This window comes from Aristolochia californica, unplaced genomic scaffold (genome assembly GCF_029961685.1).
Source record: "Aristolochia californica isolate CCGP_79_NKW_82.1479 unplaced genomic scaffold, dmAriCali1.0.hap1 SCAF_6, whole genome shotgun sequence".
NCBI lineage: Eukaryota > Viridiplantae > Streptophyta > Magnoliopsida > Piperales > Aristolochiaceae > Aristolochia > Aristolochia californica.
This window is the reverse complement of record NW_027182257.1, coordinates 38,310,203-38,334,132: the sequence shown is the minus strand read 5'-3', so window position 1 is coordinate 38,334,132 and position 23,930 is coordinate 38,310,203. Positions and strand designations below refer to the sequence as shown.

Genomic DNA, 23,930 nt, shown 5'->3' with positions numbered 1-23,930 from the left:
TCAAGATAATTTTCCAATTCTGACTTTGGTGAATTCACTACTTCCACTTATTTCACATAAGTCATTAACTTTGACCAACCTGAACTTGATGAAGAATATGATCTACGACTTGTGGAAACACCCGTAGAGCTAGTACCTGAAGCAATCCCTTCATTACTAATCTCCACATTATATATGGATACATATTCATCATAAATCTCACATAAGGTCTGTCGAACTAAGTTTATATTAATTGTAACTTCTTCCTCAAAATATATCTTTGGAAAACACATTTCAATCAATCTTAATTTGACCATTGGATCCAAAACTGAAGCAACAACCATCAACAAATTGCATTCACCCCAGTACTTCTCAAGTTTCCCTTTCACTCTACCAACCATTGTCCTATTGAAAATATTTTCATTTGTAGAATGAAAATTCAAAAACTTATATCAGTGACTACGTTGAAAAACTTCTAGAATCCCCCACACCATATCAATGACTTCATTAAAGACTTCTAGAATCCCCCACAACATTTCAACCTTTTCTCATTCATCAAGACTTGGGCAAATAATCATAAGTTGGTTCTTTATCTTGAAATCTAGGGAATACATCTTTGAATTTTATTGCAGAAGACAACATGTCATAAGTAGAGTTCCAACAAATTGGACAATCAATAACCAATCTTTTTGCACCTAGTTGTAGTTGCTGTACAATTTCAGAAAAAAGTGTGAAGTCTAGCCTCAGACAGATTTATGAATTTAGCACTCTCACGTACATTTTGAATAATATCCTTAATTTGAGCAAGACCATCTTGGACTAATAAGTTCAAAATATGAACACAACAACACACATGAAATAATTTTTCACCACAAACTAATTTCCTTTTTCTTGAAATATCATCTTTCAAAACCGTCAGACAAACATCATTATATGCAACATTATCAACTGGGATACTAAATACTTTATTTTTTATATCCCAATCTTGCAAACACTTGTAAATGGCATTTGCGATGTCAACACCACGACAAAGAGGAGGAACATGCACAAAACTCAAGACTAGTTTTTGTAGCTTCCCTTTATTATCAATAAAATGCCCAGTAATAACTATGCATTCAATCTTTTGATTCAGGGACTTCTAAAGATCTATGGAAAGACTAATCTTGTTAATCTCTTTTAACAAAGTTTCAGTTTCTGTTTTACAGCTTCGTACACCTCCATACACTCGTTAATGGTCTTATGGGATATTTTTTCATAATTCACATTTATCATCTTCATAACAAAATTTAATTCCTCCTTTTCTACTATCATGAATGGGTGCTTATGCATAAGAATCCAATGAGCAATAAGTACTCTCATTCTATCTTGATCATATTTGCCTCCAAAATCCATAAAAGGAAGGCTAGATGGACTCTTCTCAACATTAAACCCCACTGGTTGAAAGTCTATGGTTTTTGTTTTCTCATTGCCACTTTTTTTCTAAGATAAGATTTCAAGTATCGACTCATATGTGTGGTCACTACACTACTAATAATACTCAAATTGATTTTTGCAATGTGTTGATTTTTAGGACTCCATGAATTTAGCTCATGGAGAAAAGGGGAGAGAGACCTATTGGGAGAAAACCAGATGAAGAATAGGTTGTGGACTTGATATCTTAACCCTTCCCCTAAAGCTCAATTTATAGATTTATGAAACTACTGTATTACAATAATACCCCTGAACTTAGAGTCTAGGGTTTAGGGTTTTACCCCTGGAAGTTTACCTAATTACATCAATGCCATATTTATGAGATAACTCTTTATTTATCATACTGCCATCATTGTATGTGGACCTATGGGCCTTGAGCCCGTCTTCTATATCTCTTGGATGCATGGGTCTTCCTTGGTCTTATGGGCTTGGACCCATCTTCCAACACACTTGGATATGTGGGTTTTCCTTGGTCGTGTGGGTTTGGGCCCTATCTTCCAACACAATAAACACATTGAACCTTTTGTGTACCATCAATAAGTGAGACTTCTTTGAATTTCAACCACACACAAAACCTTTTTTGTTTTTTTGAACTCTAGATAGAGTCACTTGCTTCCTCATTTAGCGTACCTTCATCTAGGTTCACTTCTGTTACATTAGTAGTTCTAAGGGGATACAACTCTATTGGAATTGAGTCATTATCTAAGGCCACACTAAAACTAGTGTTAACTAGTAATGTCAATTGAGCAAGAGGTGTTGACATTCTTACTCTACAAAAAAATTAAAAATTAAAAAAAAACAATCCAAACAACAAAGCTAAATCCAAAAAAAGAAAGATTAAAAAATAAATGAAGACACATAGATGAGAGAGGAGATAGAAACAATTTCTATTATGTAAGGGGTTCATTATGGAATTTATAGGACTATGGCATTCTTAAGGGGTTGGCTCGAGTTCGAGCCATGTAAAATTACATATGGTTAGTTAAAATATCGAGTAACTTTCTGTATTTTGGAGTTTCTAGCTATACTTTATCTATTTCAATAATGAATAATTGTAACAGAACACCCAAAATATTTGTTTTAGTAGATAAGTTTTGTTATCTTTTAATTCTTATGTTGATATGAAATTTATTTCTCAGATTTGATAAGAAGCTAAAGAACACATATGACCATCTACTTTTTAGTAGGTTCTGCTTATACCTACTCTTTGATCTAACTTATAATTTCTTATAACTACACTTTGGTTATAAACATGGACATGGTCGAACAAAATATTGATATAAGGAGAACCTTTTGATGAACCTAAACCTGCAACTAATTTCATATTGATATTGTTGTAGATAATTTAAGCAGATTTCATATTGATATTGTTGCTGCTAATTTAGACTGAATTATATACCTTTTTAACTTAATTTTATACTCCTTTAGTGGAAGTCTCTACTATTTGGTACTTGTGGAATCATCTAAGTACTACTTTAGCAAAAGTTTCTATTGTTTTGTACTCCTGAGACAGCTTTGATACCAAAACTCATGTTTTTTTTTCCTGAAGCAACAAATTTTCACATTATGCTTCAAGTGTTTCATGAACACTTATTCTTTTAAAACTACTTTCTCATTTCTTTCTGTAGAAGTACTCTTTGTATGCCGACATGTCTGTATGAATCATGCAAAGTATAAAATAATCTTATACATGCCTAAAAGACTGGCATTAATTCACAAAAATAGAACTCTAAAACCACCATTAAAACAAAAAAAATAGCAATAATTCACAGAAAAATAAGGGGCGGGCTGATCCGACCTGCGGGGTGCGTGTTTGCCCTGCTTTCGTCACTAGCTTGGTTTTGAAAGGCTCTGCTCACCTCTAGATTTGGTCTCCGCTCTAATGGCCGCAAGCACCTCTAGTTGAGAGAGAGAGGGGGCAGATGAACTTCCTTTTGTCCCATAACTTTTCAACAAGTTGTTCACCACTATAAATTGTTCATCGGTTAAAAAAAAATGATTGACAACGAAGAACAAAGAGATTGAGGAAGAAATCGTAGAAATAGACGATGAAATCGAATAAAAATGAAAACTTACCGAAAGGGCCAGATTGTAGACCTCTTCTTTCTCTGTTTAGGCTTGGGAAAGATTTGACTGAGGGAACTTCGCATCGCCATCAATGATTTTCTTCCAATTTTCATTTGATTTATCAAGCCTCTCGAATCCCTGATTTGCTACTCCTAGAAATTGATGAAATAACAGAAAGTTACTCTTTCGGTGAAGACAAAACACAAAGTCAAAGAGGGTTCGGGCCCAAAAATTGCTCGTTAAGTAACGATCCGGCTCGTGAGCCGCCAAATCGAACGACGGTTAGCTCGAACTCGGCTCGTTTACTTAAACGATCCCGAACCTCATCTCGAATTCGGTTCGAGTTCGGGATTTATAGAGCCGAACCGAGCCGAGCTCGAACAGTTCACGAACCAGCTCGGTTCGATTCCACCCTAAATCCAAACCGAGCCGAGCTCGAACAGTTCACGAACCAGCTCGGTTCGATTCCACCCCTACCTCCCTCCATGGCTATGAAATTTGTCAAAAGCAAAGGAATGATGTAAAAGCTAACTTTGAGCTCAAAATTTTAAACTCCTAAGATTATGACCATTAATATCTTAATAGCTCAAGGGCTACTTAGAATGCCTCCTTGCCCGGAGGGGTGCTCTTGCCTTTTAATTTCTACTTTGGGAGGGGCATTCTACCTTTCTTGCGAATTTTACCTTTTTATCTCGCAACAATTGAAACTTGCAACTTGGAAGGGTACTTCCACCTGCCGCCTGCCGGCCGCATGTACTGCGTCTAAATGTTCCGCTCATCCAGGCGGCGACGGTGGCGTGATAATCGCTGAAAAGGCAAATCAAGCAGCTCGTGGTGGGGTCATTCGCACTCAAAAGGAGTAAACCGAAACCAGACAATGTTTCTTTCAAGTAAGTGAAGATACATTCCTAATTTCCCACACTGTCGGCATCGCTTTGGCGGCATTCATGGCAAGAAATCTACCCTATCCGGATTCTCAGGCATGTCAAGGCTACGGGAAATCGCAAATAGAGTAAGGAAGAAGACATTTGATTTGAGAGGCAGAATACTGATTATTAAAAACAACACTGCGGGAATTCAAAGATGTGCCTTTGTAGATTAACATCGGAAACGTTAGGATTCGGAATTAGAACGTGGAAGGCATCTTTTCGTCTTTTTTTTTTTTTTTTTTAAAGGTTGATACCATAAATTTAATCGCCTAGATAAGCTGCAGGAGAACTTCATAGAAAATTTAAACCCTCGTTCATCAACTTCAGGGAGAATGGGATGCTAATAAGAGTTGAGAATTTCAGATTTTTTCAATTCTTTAACTGCATTGGTTGGCCGTCTCATCTGCAACTACTGGACAAGTACACGACATGCTTGGTTTGGAATGCTTTTAATTATTGATGTGGGTGGCAATGAAATCTAACTCGTAATTGAACTGCATGATCGCACAATTACTGTCTGTGTCGGTGGTTCTATCTGGTATCAGATATGAAATACTACTGAGACATGAAAAAGAAAAAGAAAACGAAGAAAAGAAAAAGAGCAGGACAAGTTTTTTGGAGTAAAGTAAAAGCTGAAAGTTTCAATTTCAAAGAGAGAGAAAGAGCGTGCAGTCACGACGTCGACAAGGAGAATGGCGGCCCACGTTAGAATGGGGTCCGCGTTTAACTACTAACTTGATGTAGTGGCCTCCGCCTGTTTCCCTCTACAGTATTACATCGTCTTCTCCATTGACGAGGATACAGATACATCGATCTCTGGGTCTTCCTCTATCCGTCAGCACCTCTCCCTTACTCTCATGAGGAAGCTCTGCCCCAATTTCGACCGAGAAGATGGGTTGGAGACTGTCCTCGAAGTCCCAATTCCTGAGGAAGTATTCACAACGTACAATGGCAACAACAACAAAGGGAGATCCTGGCAAAACATGAAGAAATGGATGAGGTGCCATGTGGAGAGATCTTCACCTCCGTCGTCTATCTTAGGAGGAAGACAAGCAGAGCTGCAGCTCTTACTAGGAGTAGTCGGTGCTCCTCTTATCCCTCTCCCCATCTGCGGAGACCACTATCTCAACCGCAACATCAAAGATCATCCTATTGTGAGTTTTTTCTTTTCCTGTTGTCGTTTTAGTAGTTTTTGTAGAGGTGGCCATTTAGAAATCTTGGTTAATGAATTGAGATTACTAATCACTATTGATCAAAATGCGTCGAGCAGGAGGCATCGATGGCGAAGTACATCGTCCAGCAATATGTCGCTGCAACCGGCGGTGAGAAGGTTCTAAGCTCCATCAACAGCATGTATGCAATGGGGAAAGTAACGATGTCAGCTTCTGAATTTGAATCTGGAGGTGGTCCTCAGAATAGCAAAAACAAGACGATGAAGGTGAAGAGATGCCAAAACAGCGAGGTTGGAGGGTTTGTGCTGTGGCAGAAGAGACCCAATTTGTGGTGTCTAGAGCTCGTTGTCTCCGGCAGTAAGATTAGTGCCGGAAGCGACGGCAAGGTGGCATGGAGACAGACTCCATGGCATCAATCTCACGCTTCCAGAGGACCACCCCGGCCCTTACGCCGGTCCCTACAGGTGAATTTTCAGTTGAATTCTTATTTTTTAGGGTCAATTCATATCAAATTTCTTACTGTTATTTATTTATAGTTCACATAGCAAACGAGATTTGGTTGACTGAAAGAACAGATTTTCTTTGTTAAAGCTAAAGTGAAAGTATAACAATTTCATCAAAGAAAGCAGCCCCTTTTGGTTCTTCTTCCTCTTTGTTAAGAAGAAAGACTTTTGCACTGATTCCCATGGTTGTTGGACATGTCTAGCCACGTTTCTTCCTGTCTTCAATTTGACTACATTATGCAAGATGGGCAGGGTCAGAAAGAAACAAGGGATGGGTTTGTTTTTCTTGATAAAATCTAAAAGAATGTTATTGATGCCATGTGCGCAGGGTCTTGATCCAAGGTCCACGGCCAACTTGTTCTCCAATGCCATCTGCATAGGTGAAAAGACGATAAATGATGAAGATTGTTTCTTGCTGAAGCTGGACGCCGAGCCTTCAGCGTTGAAGGCCAGGAGTGGCAACAATGTTGAGATCATACGCCACACCGTATGGGGCTTCTTCAGCCAGAGAACTGGCCTTCTCGTCCAGTTCGAAGATTCGCACCTTCTAAGAATCAAGGCCTTAGTCGGTGACAGTGTTTACTGGGAAACCACCATGGCTTCTTTAATAGAGGACTACAAGCTTGTGGATGGCGTTAATGTCGCTCATTCCGGCACAACTACAGTGTCTTTGTTTAGGTTCGGGGACAACTCTGAGAGCCACACTCGGACGTCCATGGAGGAGACATGGACGATCGAGGAAGTGGATTTTAACATATGGGGGTTGTCTATGGATTGCTTTTTGCCACCCGGAGACCTGAAGAAAGAACTGGAAACGTGCGAGGTTGCGAGGGAGAAGAAGAAACACACTTCTCCCTTGTCTCAGCCGTTGACGAAGATGAGCTCTTCTAAGGTTGTGGCCGTTAACCTGGACGATTCGGACTCCATGGACGACGATGAAGAAGAAGAGCTATGAATTTTGATTCTCTGTTATTTAATGTGTATATATGAATCTGAACGAATATATGAATAGGTAGTCTTCGCTGCAATAGTGAAGTTATCCATAGTCAACAATACAGTCATCGCGAACAAGAGAAAATTCTGACTGTCCAAATTCCCACAATTCCTTGTTCATATAAAATTTTGAATTTTTTATTTAGTTCAAATTTGCCAAACGTTATTCTAGCAAAAGGGATGGTTCTGTCATGGAGACACTACAAGAAAAATGGCTTTTGTAAATAAAAAACCCCGACATCGAATTTAAATTCACTGGGAGAAGTAAACTTTTTTGAAGTAAAATATTGTAAGTATAATCATAAGTGTAAAATATTTAACAAGAAGCTATGAAAAGCTATGGAAAAGAAGAAGAAAAATCTTTCTTATTCACTTAGTTCTTCTTGACTTTAAGAAATGGTTAAGATACGGTGAAAACGATATGGAGAAGCACTAAATGGTTAAGAAGCAACCTCTTATTTCATTTTTATTTCCATTATTTATATACAAATTATAATTTTCTGACACAAATAGACCAAAAATAATTTTTTCTTTATCAAAACTGCCACTATCTTATCATAATTTTCATAATTGTCATCATCCTGATTTAATTAAAAAACTTCAATATAATAAAAATATTAATTGATCAATGTAATAATTACCTATTAATTAGTCAATAAAACCTAATCATGTAATTAAGTAGTTAATTAACTAATTCTTATATTAAAAAATAACCCATTTAATGTAATATATAATTATTGTACCACAACTAATACTTGTTACTTAATTAGTAATTAGTGCATTATCTAATTAAATAATTACTACTTAGAAAATAATTGGTTACCCGATCATTTGTGCTAATTAATCGACCAATTAACTTATTTAATTTAGTAATTAATAAGTTATTTAATCGAATAAGTAGTAATTATTTAACTAACTAATTAATTGAACAAAATCTAAATTATATAAATAATTAATTAATTAACTAATTAATTCAATTCAATTAATTTGCTTAGTAACTCTTTGTAATTTCTAGCTATTAGAGCATATAGTAAAAATTTCCTAAGCAAAGGTTCTTGGGTGTTACTACCATTAGGGAAACATCAATAACAGAAAAAATTGTCCTTTGGGGGGGGGGGTCAATCCACAATGAAGTGGAATGAATTCCCCTCGCATTACCTAGTTCATTAAATAATGTCGTTAGAGTAGAATGAATTACATTACTTCATTCTCTTAGGCAAAAATCGGGAAAAATTGATTCAGACCTATTTTGTGAATCAACCAATTGAAGCACGCGACGCGCGTTACTCCTCCCCCCCCCCACTGTCGGCCTTCCTCCCTCTCCTCTCCTACCCTCTCGACCTCCGTCGTAGAGCACGGGAGGCCGAACCTCTGTTACAGAGCCTCTCGGCCTCCTGGCTTCTCTTATCTCTCGGCCTTCCGACTTTTCTTCTCTCTCAGCCTTCCTCTTTTCTCCCTCTCTGCGTATCGTAGGAGCGCTGCCTCTATCGCCGTTGCCCACTGGCCCGTTGCTAAGGAAGACGACGCGCACTGAGGAAGACGATGGTTTAATTTTTCCTAAGTTAGGAAAAATTAAACCATCATCATAAAAATAATAATTTATAATGTTTATTTTTAAAATAATTATTTTTATTTATTTAATATATTTATATTATAATTACTATATTAAATTAGTGATTTAATAGTCATAATTAAAATATTGTTAAAACAAATATTTGATAAATTATTTTTGTTTAATTATCCCATTGCTATAATTAATTAAACCAATGGTTTTAATATATATATATATATATATATATATATATTTACTATATTAATTTTTTATTATTGTATTAAATTAGTCGTTTTTAATGTTAAAACATATCTTATGTTATTTAAAAAATAATTTCTTTATTTATTATATTCTCTTATGTTATTTTTTATTTTTATTTATTTATTATTAATAATTTATTCTAGTCACACATAATTATTGTATTAATTTATAATAAACTATAATAATCAAGTAATATAATATAGTTTTTTATTAATTAAAATATTAATATATTCTAATATTATACGTTAAATCACTTATATGTGTAGTAACCATGTTTATTTTAGTTAATTATCTGTTTAGATATATGTTCTATTTAAGTATATTATAAAAGGTTACTCGTTCTCATTTTTTATCTTACTTTTCATATGGGGGCACTAATACTAGAATTTGTTTTCTAGTGCACTTGAACTTGTCTACACTAACACCCAAAGATGAGTTGAAGTTGAATCAATTCATTTAAGTTCAATTCAATTCTTCACTTTAATTCAAGTTCAAATTGGACTAACCCCCCCTTGGTTGTGTGCAAGTTTATTTCTTCACTTCAATTCAAGTTCATTGTGGACTAACCTATGCAAGTTTATTGAATGTGTTTATCGACATGACTTTTACATGCACAATGAGATTTATGCATTTAAATTATTCACAACTTATATGAACCTTTAGCTTAGTTAAAATTTTAATTTATAATCCCAATTCACCCCCTTCTTGAGAAGCCGCCATGGCCAACATAGTAATTATTTGATTAACTAATTAATGTGATACATTCTAATTATATAATTAACTAATTAATTGAGAAATAATTGATTCAATTAATTTGCTTAGTAGGATTAATAGAAACGGTGTGAACAACCAAACTGACATACTATTTGATCACATCTAATACTAGTAAATTAATTAGTAATTAATGCATTACCTAATTGAATTGTTACTAATTAGGTAAGAAAATAATTACTTACCCAATCATTTGTGCTAATTAACCAACCAAGTAACCTATTTAATGTAATAATTAATTATTTATTTAATTGAACAAGTAGTGACTATGCTTGTCACATGAAATTCTAAACTCGGTACATCTTTTATTATCTCTTGTTGTTAAGTCTCGCTAGTCAGTTTTTTAGCTTGATGTAAAAAATGCTTTTCTCAATGGCAATATTAAGGAAGACATTTATATGAGGCAACCACCTAGATATGTAGTTGAGGGGGAGTTGGTATGCCACTTACAAAAATCTTTATATGGTCTGAAGCAATCTCCGTGAGTTTGGTTTGGCGAGTTTAGTCAAGTTATACTTCAGTTTGGGTTCACAAGGTGTTTTGTGGACCATTATGTATTTTTCAAGCACACTAATAAAGGTGTGGTACTACTTGTTGTGTATGTGGATGATATTATTTTGATGGGTAGTAATAATGACAGTATTCATCAAGTCAAACAAATGACATGCAGTGAAGTCAAAACAAAGGACTTGGGACTCCTCAAGTACTTCCTTGGTATTGAAGTCCTTCAGTCCAGACATGACATTATTCTATCATAAAGAAAATATGTACTTGACTTGCATAAAGACACATAAATGATGAGATGTCGCTCTCCTGACACCCCTTTGGATACAAATGCAAAATTATTTTCTGGTTCTGGAGAAGATGTTGATGTGGCCAAGTACCAAAGGCTGGTTTGAAAGTTAATTTATCTTACTGTGACTAGACTAAATATTTCATTTGCAGTTAGTGTTGTCAGTCAATACACGCATAAACCTCAGATTTCTCATTGGCAAACATTAGAGAGAATCTTCATATACTTGAAAAAGGCTCCAGGACAAGGTATTAATATAAATGTCATGGTCATCTAAATATTGAAAGTTGTGTAGATGCAGATTGGGCTAGATATTTAGATGATAGAAAATCTACCTTGGAGTAATGTACTCTAATTGGAGGCAACCTTGTTACAGGGAAGAGTAAAAAATAAAATGTAGTTATAAGATCCAATGTCGAAGCGGAATATAGAGCTATGGTACATGCGGTAAGCGACCTTCTATAGATTAAATCCCTCCTAGCAGAGTTGGGATTCTACAAAGGTGGCCCGATGAAACTCCACTCTTATAACCAAGTTGCAGTCCACATTTCCTCCAACACAATCTTTCATGAGAGAACTAAACATATCGAATTTGACTGTCACTTTGTTAGAGAGAAGCTGCACGTAGGCATTATGTCTCAAATATGTCTCATCTCACAGACAACTTGCTGATATATTCATAAAATCAGTTAGCTCAAAAGTTCTCTCCATTGTACGCACCAAGCTGGGGATACATAATATCTTCTCACCACTAGCTTGAGGGGGAGTGTTAGAACATATGATTAATCTTGAGTGTCATTGATATAATAAGCCTATGATCATTTGTCTTTTATTTATAGCTACTAGGGTGAATGGTATGCTTGCAATTATTATATTTTTTACATCTAAAAATAAAGTTTAAGAGGGAGGATTGGGGCATCTAAGATCACTACCTTAATCCTCTCCTCACTTTCACCAACAAGTCCTCTTTCTCTCTCATGCTCAGTCATCCCTCTTCTCACTATCTTTTCTCTCTTCTTTCTTCTTTGTTTTTCTTCTTTCTTCTTCCTTCTTCCTTCTTTCTCTACGCTTATGATTGGACAAAACTAGCTCTGTGCTGCCACACATGCATCTAATTGGCAGAGGTAGCCAAATGAACATATTAATGGTGATCAATTGTATTTTTTACTTATCACGTGGAATATTTTGTAAAATACTTTTTAATGGTTTAAAATTTCAATTGTTCCTTTTCTTCTTTGGAAATTATATATATTCTAATCATAGACATGTTGAATTCCTCTTATACCTTTGTTGGATTCATCACCATTAAGATTGTTTAAAAAACAATGGTTCATGCACTTAACATATGGAAGCAAGGGCCTCAGTTTCTCACCCTTCCTAGAATGAACCCACTCATTATGTTTTGAAGTCTGTGAGTTGCTAGCCAAAGTCAACCAAACTTTCTATGCCAACTCTTCATTTGATCAGTTGGGTGATTGAACCACCATTTTTGTCCATAGGCAACCCCATGGCAGTGTTAAAACCCTAAAATCACCCACCTTTTTCAGTTACATACATGAAAAAGTTTAAATGTTCTTTGCAAGGAGTGGGTAATTCAACCTTAAGCCTTATACTACTTCTTGGAAACCAAAAAGAGTGACATCCTAGAGATGCTAGGAGGGAAATTTGTAATTTGTATGAGATCACTCAAGTAGAAGGGCTCACTAGTATTCTGGAATTCCTATTGGTCTAGGTAAAAGTAAGAGTAACCTAGTGACATCTAGGCTCAATGGATGAAAAGTAAAGATAGGCAAATAGCCCAATCACACCTTAGTTGTTGCATGTTCCAACTCAGTCTCTCCAAGCATTACAAGTATTGATAATTTGATTATTACCTTGGTAATGTCCTAATATATCAATTAATAGGTTCAATCAAGTTGTACAATGAGACCGGACACATAGTGATTTTGTGCCACTAAGACCTAAGTATAAATATCGTTAATTTAGACTGACAAATTGGTCTATCTAGGTATTCATCCATTGACATTACAAAGAATTGGAACCCACGTATTCTCATGGTGAAGAGTAGATGAGAAGAAAAAGTTCAAGTAGCTAGTGCAAAGGCCATAGAGGGCAGGAATCTAAGACTAAGTTGCTTATTGCTAGCAAATTGTTGTGGAGAGTACCAATTGTAGAGGATTCTATTTAGTGTACTTTCCCAATACGAGGGTCTTTTTGGAACCCTATGGAAAAGAAAAATAATAAAATAAAATGAGAGTTTTTTTATTTGACCTAGAAAAACTTCTTGATGTTATCTTATACAAAATTCTGGAATCAATCATTGTACCAAAAGTGCCAAACAGATTCTCAGAGAGGATCTTTAATTAATCGATTCGCTTTGACGAGTGGACAGCACTACTCTCTTCTCGAACATTCGGAATGGATCTTAGCCAACAACTAGATAGATTGCTCTCGTGGCATGTATTCCTAGTGGTTCGACAGACTGAGTGGTGATAGTGGGTTTACGAAGTGTTACAAGACCTAGGGCTACTACGTTCAGACGATCAACAGCCTCGAGTTCAGACTTATCTTCTCCACTCCGTCCTGACCGATCTCGTGGATTTGCTTCTGCAAGTTTCTTGTCTAGCCATGGACATTCTAAAGTGGGCTAAGCAGTATTAAGTTGCTAATCGATGTCGTCTCTATTGTTTTAGAAGCTTGAGCTTAATCTGCAAATGGAGACTGCAAAAATTATGGACCTCCGAAACAAGTTTACAGGCGCGGTTCAGACATCGTGGTCATGGGCAGGGGTAAGAAGCAATCCCAACGACGAAGAATTCAGATCTTTGGGGCCGTTCCTTATTGCGGCTGTGGCGGCTATTCTAGTTTGGGCGCTTCTCGCCAAGAAAATTAGCAAAAGCCGACTGCCATTACCACCGGGGCCCCGAGGAGTCCCCCTTCTGGGCTGCCTCCCCTATCTGGAACCCGACATCCACAGTTGGTTTGCTCGTTTAGCTCACGAATACGGCCCCATAATTAGCCTTAGGCTCGGCCAGAAGCTCTTCGTAGTGGTGAGCTCTCCATCCTTGGCGATGGAGCTTCTCAAAGACAAAGACACCACTTTTGCCAACCGCGACGTGCCGCCGGCGTCGATGGCTTTATTGAGCGCGGTTCACGGCATGGGGTGGGCTCCTTATGGGGCGCAGTGGCGAATGCTCCGGAGGGTGTGCATGGGAGAGATGCTTAGCAGCTCAAAGTTGGATATTTCGTACGACTTCCGCCGAAGCGCTGTCCTTGAGATGGTGGCAGAGCTCCACGGTGGCGCCGGAGCTCCGATTAACGTGGGGAAGGTGATGTTCGTGGTGATGTACAAGGTGATTACGGGATTGCTTTGGGGAAGGTCGGTCTCTGACGAGGAGAAGCATCAGGTAGGAGACGAGTTTCAGCAAGTGGTAGAATACCTGACGGGTGTTTTCTACAAGCCTGATGTGTCGGATTTCTTTCCGGTTCTCGCTCCGTTTGATTTGGGGGGAGTCTTCCGCCAGACGAAGAAGGCCGGAGTTAGGCTTGAGCAAATCCTCGACTACCTCATTAATGAAAGCCAGAAAAGGGGAAACACCGAGCGAACCAGAGATTTCCTCCAGATATTATTGAAGATACAGGAGAGTGGCGATCCAAAAACACCCCTCTCCAGATCTCACATCAAGTCTTTGCTCATGGCAAGTGCCTCCTCCCCCTCTATCAAATTTACCCTAATTTGTTTACGATGATTCTTCTAGATCAGATCCAAAGACACCCCTTTTTCAGCTTTATCCTGATTTCCTTGACAGGACTTGGTGCTGGCGGGTAACGACACGACGTGGACAACAATGGAGTGGGCAATGACAGAGGTGATGAAGCATCCGGAGGTTATGAAAAAGGCCCAAGAAGAGCTGGACAAAGTCGTGGGGAAGAATCATCCCGTGGAGGAGACCCACCTAGCTCACCTGCACTATGTAAACGCTTTTGTAAAGGAAGTCCTTCGTCTCCACCCTGTCGTTCCACTCATGCTGCCCAGGACCCCAAGCCAGTCGACTACACTGGGTGGTTTCATGGTCCCCAAGGCCTCTCGCGTCTTGGTGAACATGTGGGCGATTCAAAGGGACCCTGCAGCATGGGAATCTCCAGAAGAGTTCAGACCCGAGAGGTTCTTGACTGCTACAGGCAAACGTGAGTTCACCGGCAATGACTTCCATTACTTTCCGTTTGGGTCGGGGAGGAGGATATGCCCTGGTATGGCCCTTGCAGAGAGGATGTTAATGTATGTAATGGCCACGCTCCTGCACTCATTTGACTGGAAACTGCCTGAGGGAACAGAGCTTGATGTTTCTGAGAAGTTTGGTATCGTTTTGAAGAAGGCTAAACCTCTGATGGCTGTTCCAACGCCAAGATTATCCGATCCAGAGCTCTAATCTCGCATCCTCGGTAATCAAACATGTTAGTGATCTAAACGTTAAAGACTTATGGCTGTTTGTATGACCATGTAGGGGGTTGTGGTTTTATCAAATGTGATTGTGGAATGAAGTTTGGTCAATAAGGTGATTGTGCTGTGTAAAATTAGTGCCACAGTAAAAAATAATCTTCTGGCCCTTTTTTGTAGTCTTAAACAAAACTTACTCTGTCTATGTGAAAATGAAAGTGGGGAAAAAACATAAAATGCACAAGGAAATTTTACATGGTTCTATCCTAGGAGTCTAATCCATAAACTAAGAGAGGAAGAGAGGAAAAGAGAAATTTTCATTGAAACAACAACTTCATGACTATTTATAGGCCAATAAGAGAATCCAAATCTTTAAATCAAGGATTCAATTTTCTTTGATTGATGTAGTTAATTATAGATTTAATTAATAAATAAAACACAGATATTTTATCTTGATTTTTTAAAATCAAGACAAATATATTTAGTACATAAATTTAATTATAAATTTACTAGAATTTTAAAATATTTCTCCTTAACATCCCCCTCAAGATGAATTGGGGTAAGAGTAAATTCAACTTACCATTCTTCAAGATTGAACCTCTATCTCATTATGGGAGCTGTTTTTTCTTGGTGTCATTTATGGCACAAGGAATGACAATGTGTGTATGGCCAAATTCTTGAGAATGCAATGTGACGATGGAAGGTGGCCAACTTGTTGATATACTCACAAAATCAGTTAGTTCAAAAGTTTTCTCCATTGTATGCACCAAGCTGGGGATATATGATATCTTCTCACCACCAGTTTGAGGGGGAGTGTTAAAAGATATGATCAATCTTGAGTGTCATTGATATAATAAGGCTATGATCATTGGTCTTTTATTTATAGCTACTAGGGTGAATGGTATGCTTGTAATCGTTGTATTTTTTAAATCTAAAAATAAAGTTTAAGAGGGGGGATTAGGGCATCTAAGCTCACTACCTTAGGGGGGTTAGTCAACAAATTGGAAATTTGATCTTCATCTTCGAAATAGGGTGTTAGTGTGGACAAGTTCATCTTCATCTTCATCTTCGAAATTTAAATCCATTGATTTTATTAATTATAAAAATGAGTTAATTAAACCAAGTGTTTGAGTTAACAATATTTTAATTGCCACTATTAAATCACTAATACAATAGTGTAAATAAAAAATAAATATGATTAATGATTAAAAAAATATTATATTAATAACATAAGATAGATTTTTTACAAGGTATTAATTAATAATATATTTTCACAAAATTAAAAGTAATTAATTAATCAAATGCATATTTTAATTATATTTTATTTACCAGAGACTTAAATATGATGTTTAATATAGTAATAAAATTGATATAGTGCTGGGTTGCTGGGTTGCTGGGTTGCGTCAGGCGCTGAACCGGTGCCACATTAAGTTTTTCCTAACTTAGGAAAATCAAATTTTCTAACAGTGTCTTCTTCCCACGACAACGAAAAACCAGAGATCACGATGAACAAAGAAAATCAATCCAAGCAACTAATCAAGCTCCAACCGAATTTACGGAGCAGATCAATACGGTTTGTCCTCAAGCTCGAAAGTAGGATCTGTATGCTGACATCTCCACATGTCCCCAAGTAGCATCCGTGATAGCTATGTCCACCCTCTGGACGCCCAAAATTGGAGCTTATTTTTATTTATTATTATTTTTTTTTAGTTGACCCGGTCCGAGTAGGCCTGGGTTGACTCGGTTCAGTAACCCCGGTCCGGCACGCGACTCAGCGTACTGTGCTGATTAAATTTTCCTAACTTAGGAAAATTTTAATCGGAAGCCTTTTTCCTCCTCTACGGAAATTTTGCCGACAGGTCGTTTGCCGCTGTGCTGCCGAGATGGAGGTTGAGCGAAAATGTCACCGACGGAGTCTCCTGCTTCTCTGGTGGCAAATCGCAGCCCGTTGGGCCTTCGCCGCGTGGAGAGTTTCCGAGACAGAGGGCTCTCGGAAACCTATTAAGCTCTGTTTCTCTGCCCCCCGGAATAGAGAACCCTTGCGGAAATTTCGCCGACGGAGTCTCCTGCTTCTCCGGTGGTGAATTGCAGTCCGTTGGGGCTTCGCCGCTTGGAGAGTTTCTTAGACAGAGTGTGGGAGAGAGGAAGAAAAAAAGGAAAATGAGGACGCGCGAGAGAGGGGGGTGCGAGGAGAGAGAGGGGAAAAGGAAGCGTCGCGCGTCCTTCATCTCAAAGAAGATCAAATATGGCCTTCTTTGAGATGAAGGATTTTAAACCATGGAGATGAAGTACCGCTTCATCCCCTGCATCCTGATGAAATGTCATCTGCGCTCCACTAACGACTTCAACTGTTGAAGGGCGTCATGCGGTTGAAGAACATCTCGGACTTCAAGTTGACTAACCCCCCCTTAATCCTCTCCTCACTTTCATGAACAAGCCATCATACTCTCTCACACTCAGTCATCCCTCTTCTCACTCTCTTTTCTCTCTTCTTTCTTCTTTGCTCTTCTTCTTCCTTCTTCCTTATTTCTCTACCTTACATTGAAGTTATCAACCATGGAATCTTAAAAACTACATTTACTACACTTATGATTGGAGAAAAATAGCCATGTGCTGCCACATATGCGTCTGATTGGTAGAGATAGTCCAATCAATGTGATTAATTGTGATCAATTGTATTTTTTACCTATCACATGGAATATTTTGTACAATACTTTTTAATGGTTGAAACTTTCAATTGTTCCTCTTCTTCTTTAGAATTGATATATATAGTTTTCTTGATCATAGACACGTTGAATTCCTCTGATACCTTTGTTGGATTCATCACCATTAAGATTGTTTAAAAAACAACGGTTCATGCAGTTAGCATATGGGAGCACAAGCCTCACTCTCTCACTCTTCCTAGAATGAACCCACTCATTATGTTTTGAAGTCTGTGATTTGCTAGCCAAATTCTACCAAACTTCCTATGCCAGCTCTTCATTTGATCAGCTGAGTGATTGAACCACCATTTTTATCCATAGGCAACCCCATGATCGTGTTAAAACCCTAAAATCACCCACCTTTCTCAGTTGCATACACGAAAAAAGTTTAGATGTTCTCTACAAGGAGTGCGTTCTACTACTTCATGGAAACCGAAAAGAGTGGCATCCTTAGAGATGCTGTGAGGGAAATTTGTAATTTACGTGAGATCACTCATGTAGAAGGGCTCACAAGTATTCTGGAATTCCTATTGGTCTAGGTAAAAGTAAGAGTAACCTAGTGACATCTAGGCTCAATGGATGAAAAGTAAAGATGGGCAAATAGCCCAATCACACCTTAGTTGTTGCATGTTCCAACTCAGTCTCTCCAAGCATTATAAGCATTGAAATTTTGATTATTACTTTGGTAATGTCCTAATATATCAATTAATAGGTCCAATCAAGTTGTACAATGAGACTAGACACATAGTGATTTTGTGCCACTAAGACCTAAGTATAAATATTGTTAATTTAGACTGACAAATTGGTCTATCTAGGTATTCATCCATTGACATTACAAAGAATTGGAACCCACGTATTCTCATGGTGAAGAGTAGATGAGAAGAAAAAGTTCAAGTAGCTAGTGCAAAGGCCATAGAGGGCAGGAGTCTAAGACTAAGTTGCCTACTGTTAGCAAATTGTTGTGGAGACTACTAATTGAAGAGGATTCTATTTAGAGTACTTTCGCAATACTAACCCACTATTAGGGTCTGTTTGGAACCCATGGAAAAGAAAATAAAATAAAATACAATGAGAATTTGACCATTATTATTCCCAAAAATAGTTAGTGAAAAGGAGAATTTGATCATTATCTCATTTTCATTAACTATTTTTGGGAATAATAATGGTCAAATTCTCATTTTCTTTTCTTTTCTTTTATTTTCTAGGGGTTCCAAATAGACCCTTAGAGAAACATATTAGATGGATTTTCTAGAATGGACAAAGATTTTTACACACCAAACCATGTTACATTTCGAAAGAGTACTAGTGAAAGATTAAACATAGGAAAAACAAAAGTTTATGGCTTGACAAATGACTTTTAAACGAGCAAGTTGTTAACCAAAACGTGTTGGCACTTGAAGTGTATTACTCTATATTTGTGGCAGGTCTAATACAAACTCATCCCACTAGGTGGAAGAAAGAAATTAGTGTAAGTCAGTTTCCATAAATGACCCATTCACTCGGTGGTTTCCTGGGTGGATGGTGGTCGTTGGGTTTAACTGGAAATAGTTACAACCTTTTCTCTCTTTGATGGAAAGGAGTTTAAGTTTGGATCTGGTCTAGCAGAGGGATGTCTGGACGTTGCCATTTATGAACCTCTAAAATTGATCCCCATGACGAGAGGTATGTTTTCGTTTCAGTTTTATGAATTTTATTTTGGTTTAGAAGTTCATGATTTGAAGTCTAATATTTGGTATCAAAGCTTTCCTCTCTGATCATGGCTTCATTTTAGTTGAGAAAATGTCGACGGATGACGTTTCACAACCTGGCACTGTGCGGCGGGCTTACACGCTGGGTGGCGTGGGATGTGGTGGGTGGCGTTGGATGCGTCGACGGACGACTCCCTTCGTCCGTTGCATTCTTGGGCCTCTATGGCAAACGAGCGCCATTGGCCGAAGAGGGGTGCGCCAGTGATGCCGACACCTGACATCCGAAGGGGGGCTGATGGTGGCCACCATCGATCGTCACTCTATGTGTGGCTAGAGATTGAAGACAACCTCGAGCGCTGGAAAAAAAAATGAAACATAAGTTCAGTTTCATTTAAATAACGAGTCGGGGTTGATTCGACTCGAATGGGTCAAGTTGCCGCATGGATGGGATGAGACGTGGCAAGGACATGTTGAGTCGGCTCGGCTCACCCATCCCAACTCGCTTGAGAACAGGCCGAGCAAACTCGGTTCACAAAATCAAATTTTTGCGTTGGATACAATTCTGACGCCAATGACCATTAGGCCCATTGACCTTCATGTGTTATCGTTAGATACACATTTAATACATATTTAAATTACAGTAAAATCAGTATATATGTTTTTATGCAATTTCTCTTTAAATTCATATGAATTAAATAATTGTGCAAGCACATATAGTTGTATACTATGCATATTTCATTAATTTTTCAATTGTGAAAATTTTTATTTACGTTATATGCATACTTCATTTTTATGCATATTTTAAGTTGACCTAAATATAAGGAATTAATAATTGACATCAATTTTAGTCAATTTTTTTATGTCATATTTTTTGTATACATTTGAATAATTGAATAATTGCCACAACATTCTTAATTATGAAAATATCTAGTGACATTAAGTTTAGTCATGTACAGTTAATGACATAAAAAATTGTGATTAATCATGGAGATATAATAATTTAACCCCACAAGGTAAATGTTATATTTAAGTGATTAATTAGGATGGGAAATAAATACTTAAAAAAATTATAGTTGCCCACAGGCCTAAAATATTCATTTACAAACAAATTTCTAGGTCCCATCATAAAGAGATATAAATCGTATATGTGTTATAATCTAAGCCCACATGAAAGATTATAATGGTACGCTGATTTATTTGTTTGAATTATTTATATGGGTAAATATTCAAATTTTTTGGCTTCATTACATATTTAGTAAGTTTGTTGTCTATTTTGCAGTTCTTCAAACTTTGTCTATCCCAAACTTTGATTTCTCTATTATTGCCTAGAATGGAGAGAATTATTTTGAGTGGAAGGAGAAAATTCTCCAGTTATTAGGGTGCATGGATCTTTACTTGGCACTTTGAGTGGATGAACCTCCAAATCCTGTTGGAAGATAGGCCCAAACCCACATGACCAAGGAAGACCCACATATCTAAGAATATTATAAGAAGAGTCACACAACCAAGGAAGGCCCACAAGTTGGGCCCAAGCACATAAGAAGTAGGACACCATGATTACGACAAGCTGACATCCTTATCACATAAGTTGGAAGATCAAGAAGGACTCACAAATGCATCTTTATCTTATGGTCACGTCCTAGAAGAGTTCTAGTTTGAGTTATCTTTGTCTTTTATCTATATTGAGTTATTTAATTATGCTAGGATTTATCTTTAAGTGTTAGAGTTTGGGTGTAATTGGGACAAAAATAGTTTTATTGTAATTGGACTTTACTACCTTCCTCTATTATATATAGAGGTTCATGAACTTTGATTATAATAAGTTAATGAAGTTAATGAAGTATTTTTCTTTTCCATAAATTCAACAAATCCCACTGAATCCAATACCCAAATTGAGAAAATATCATTTGAACTTTGTGTGGGATCCAATCGATTAAGTTTGATGTTTATTAAGTCTCATATTGGGAAGAGTATTCGTGGATCCATTCCTGAATGTGCCAAAGAAAAGGAATATCTTCAAGTTATTCAGAAACAGTTTGAGATTTCCGACAAGGCATTAGCCAATACCCTAATAACCCAAATGTGTTATTGATGTAAAATTTAATTACATCGGCTTTTATACCTGGCAAGCGTACGAATCGTTCATGTAATCTAGCTGGAAGCGAGGGTCATATCCATAGGGAGGACTGAATTTTGTGTATTCTTCAATCAACTAGCCTAACCAAATATGATGAATTAATCTAAACTAAATACTAATTATATCGTAAATTATCAAAAAATAATGTAATTAACTACTTGCACAACAGGAAATGTCAACTCTGGATTTTACCGTGATTCGTGCCTCTCTCGAGCGCCACGTAACCACGAATCCGGATTCTCAATCCTTGCGTCTAGCCCCTCTCGAGCGCCTAGAGTTAATGATAGAGATCGGATTACAATAGAATACAGAGAATCAATTTCCTATTGTGATGATGCTAAAATTATCAACTCTGGATTTTACTGTGATTCGTGCCTCTCTCGAGCGCCACGTAACCACGAATCCGGATTCTCAATCCGTGCGTCTAGCCCCTCTCGGGCGCCTAGAATTAATGACAGAGATCGGATTATAATAGAATGCAGAGAATCAATTTCCTATAGTGATGTTGCTAAAATTATCAACTCTGAATTTTAACATGATTTGTGCCTCTCTCGAGCGCCAAGTAATCACGAATCCGATTTCTCGATCCTTGCGTCTAGCCCCTCTCGGGTGCATAGAGTGAAAGACAAAAATCGGATTAAAATACCAAAATCCAACCTAAATTACAATCCTACCCTAACTAGCTAATTTAATCAAATATCCGAAAAAAAAATATTCGATAAACATTAATTCTCAAATCAAATTTAATAAACATTCAAAACCTGAGTAGGAAAATTAAATTACAAAATGCCAGATTACTCCCCTTCTCCTTCCTCTCACTCGGGCAACAAATGGCTCGTTCTCACGGGTGCTGCAATTTCCAGAAATTGATGGCTTCGGGTTGCAAGAGCGAGTGGCCGGAGGTAGAGACGACACCGGCGAAGAAGGATAGAAACCCACAGAAGGAGGTGGTGCGGTGGACGACGGAATGGAGCCGAAATCCTCTAACTGGCTCTCTTGAGTCTCGGTCGGAGTCGGAATAGCTTCAGAAATGGTCGGAAATGGGTAATCGACGTCGGAGGAGCCCTCTCAGGTCACCTCTAGGCCTGGCAAGCAAAAAATGGCAGCGTCGAACTCGCCGCGATGGAGACTCTCTCGAGCTCTCCTCTGTCTGTTCTCAGTTGTTGGATGGTGGTGGACGACGGTGACGAACAGTGTTCGAAGGGAGCCCTCTCGGGTCTTCCCTCCGAACGGTCGGCGCCTGGAGGGAGACTCTCTCGAGCTCTCCTCACCTTTTGCCCGCGGCTCCTCTGTTTCTCCCCTCTTTTTGGTCCACGGCTCCCCTCCTTTCAATATGATTTTTACCCTAAAAAATCACCTCCCCCACTAATGGCATTTCTGTAAATATCTTCTTCTTCACACAAAATTCTCCTAAAATTCCAAAATTAAATCCTTAAAAATCATTTCAGGAAGAAATAAACCCTAAAAGCAATGAAATATCATTCAGGAGAGAAAAATATGCAATATAAGCAGTGATTAATGCCAAATTCAATAAATGCATGTTTCAAGTGAAAACCGATAAATAACCACCTATAACACAATTATAAGGGTTATTCAATTATAATTAACCTAGTTCTCATGTCAGAATCTGATATCTATCACACCCCAAAACCTAAGTCTTTGCTAGTCCCTAGCAAAACAACAACATAACCAAAATTAAGCCTAGGAAAACAAAATGCCACTTTCGTAGGGAACACGATTGCATTTAGTGCATGCAACAAGCCGTTAAACCCCTACTTTACAGTAGTGGACGAGTTGTGTCTCGTGAGGGTTTGCCTGGAATTTACCCACAAAATTCATCTAAATCAACAATATAAAAAGAAAACTAAAGAAAATTTACTCCTCATTAGCATATGACTAACACTTAGTATCGTAAAATATCTGAAAATCATTTGAAACCCTGCTCAATTTGAAAACCTGTGTAAAATATAACACATTATCAATCCAAATACACTCATTGTTACTCCACCTAAACCAATGTGACCCACAAACAATTACTTCAACAGAACAAAGAGGCAACAAATAACAATAAAATCCTGGTTACATCACAATTAAGAGAAAATAGTAGAGTAAGTCTGTTGTCTGACAATCTCACAAAAGAAGTATACCAATTTCAATCTTGACCTGCAACTTCTTTCAACTTACAATTCTTCCTCAAAGTTAAGGAAACTCATTGCTTCCAGATTTAAACCCATTTTACGCTATTACCAGCTCACTTTTGCTATTACCAGCGTAATTTTTGTTTCACTGAATACTTTTGGTATTACCACCATTTTGTCACATGCACTTATTTTTAAGCAACCGACTGTCCCGGTGCATGTCCCTGGGTTTGCCCAGGCTATTTCTGAGGTTATCTGTCTTTTGCAAGCAAGAGCATTTCCATTTGCATTCATACATTACAACAAGGAATTTCACTGATTACTCTGGATTTTACCG

General features: G+C 37.6%; 2 protein-coding genes across 2 annotated transcripts; both read left to right on the top strand.

The window, feature by feature from the left end:
- The first annotated feature begins 5,227 nt into the window (after nucleotides 1–5,227).
- LOC137935174 (uncharacterized) lies at nucleotides 5,228–7,178 on the top strand. The gene is made up of 3 exons (XM_068779865.1): nucleotides 5,228–5,599; nucleotides 5,716–6,081; nucleotides 6,449–7,178. The coding sequence occupies exons 1-3, from the start codon at nucleotides 5,303–5,305 to the stop codon at nucleotides 7,073–7,075; spliced, it is 1,290 nt and encodes a 429-aa protein (XP_068635966.1). The 5' UTR covers nucleotides 5,228–5,302; the 3' UTR covers nucleotides 7,076–7,178.
- Nucleotides 7,179–13,083: 5,905 nt separating this feature from the next.
- LOC137935117 (flavonoid 3'-monooxygenase CYP75B137-like) lies at nucleotides 13,084–15,054 on the top strand. Its single transcript, XM_068779777.1, has 2 exons — nucleotides 13,084–14,188; nucleotides 14,300–15,054. Exons 1-2 carry the CDS (start codon nucleotides 13,205–13,207, stop codon nucleotides 14,918–14,920), a joined length of 1,605 nt encoding a protein of 534 aa, XP_068635878.1. The 5' UTR covers nucleotides 13,084–13,204; the 3' UTR covers nucleotides 14,921–15,054.
- The last annotated feature ends 8,876 nt before the right edge of the window (nucleotides 15,055–23,930 follow it).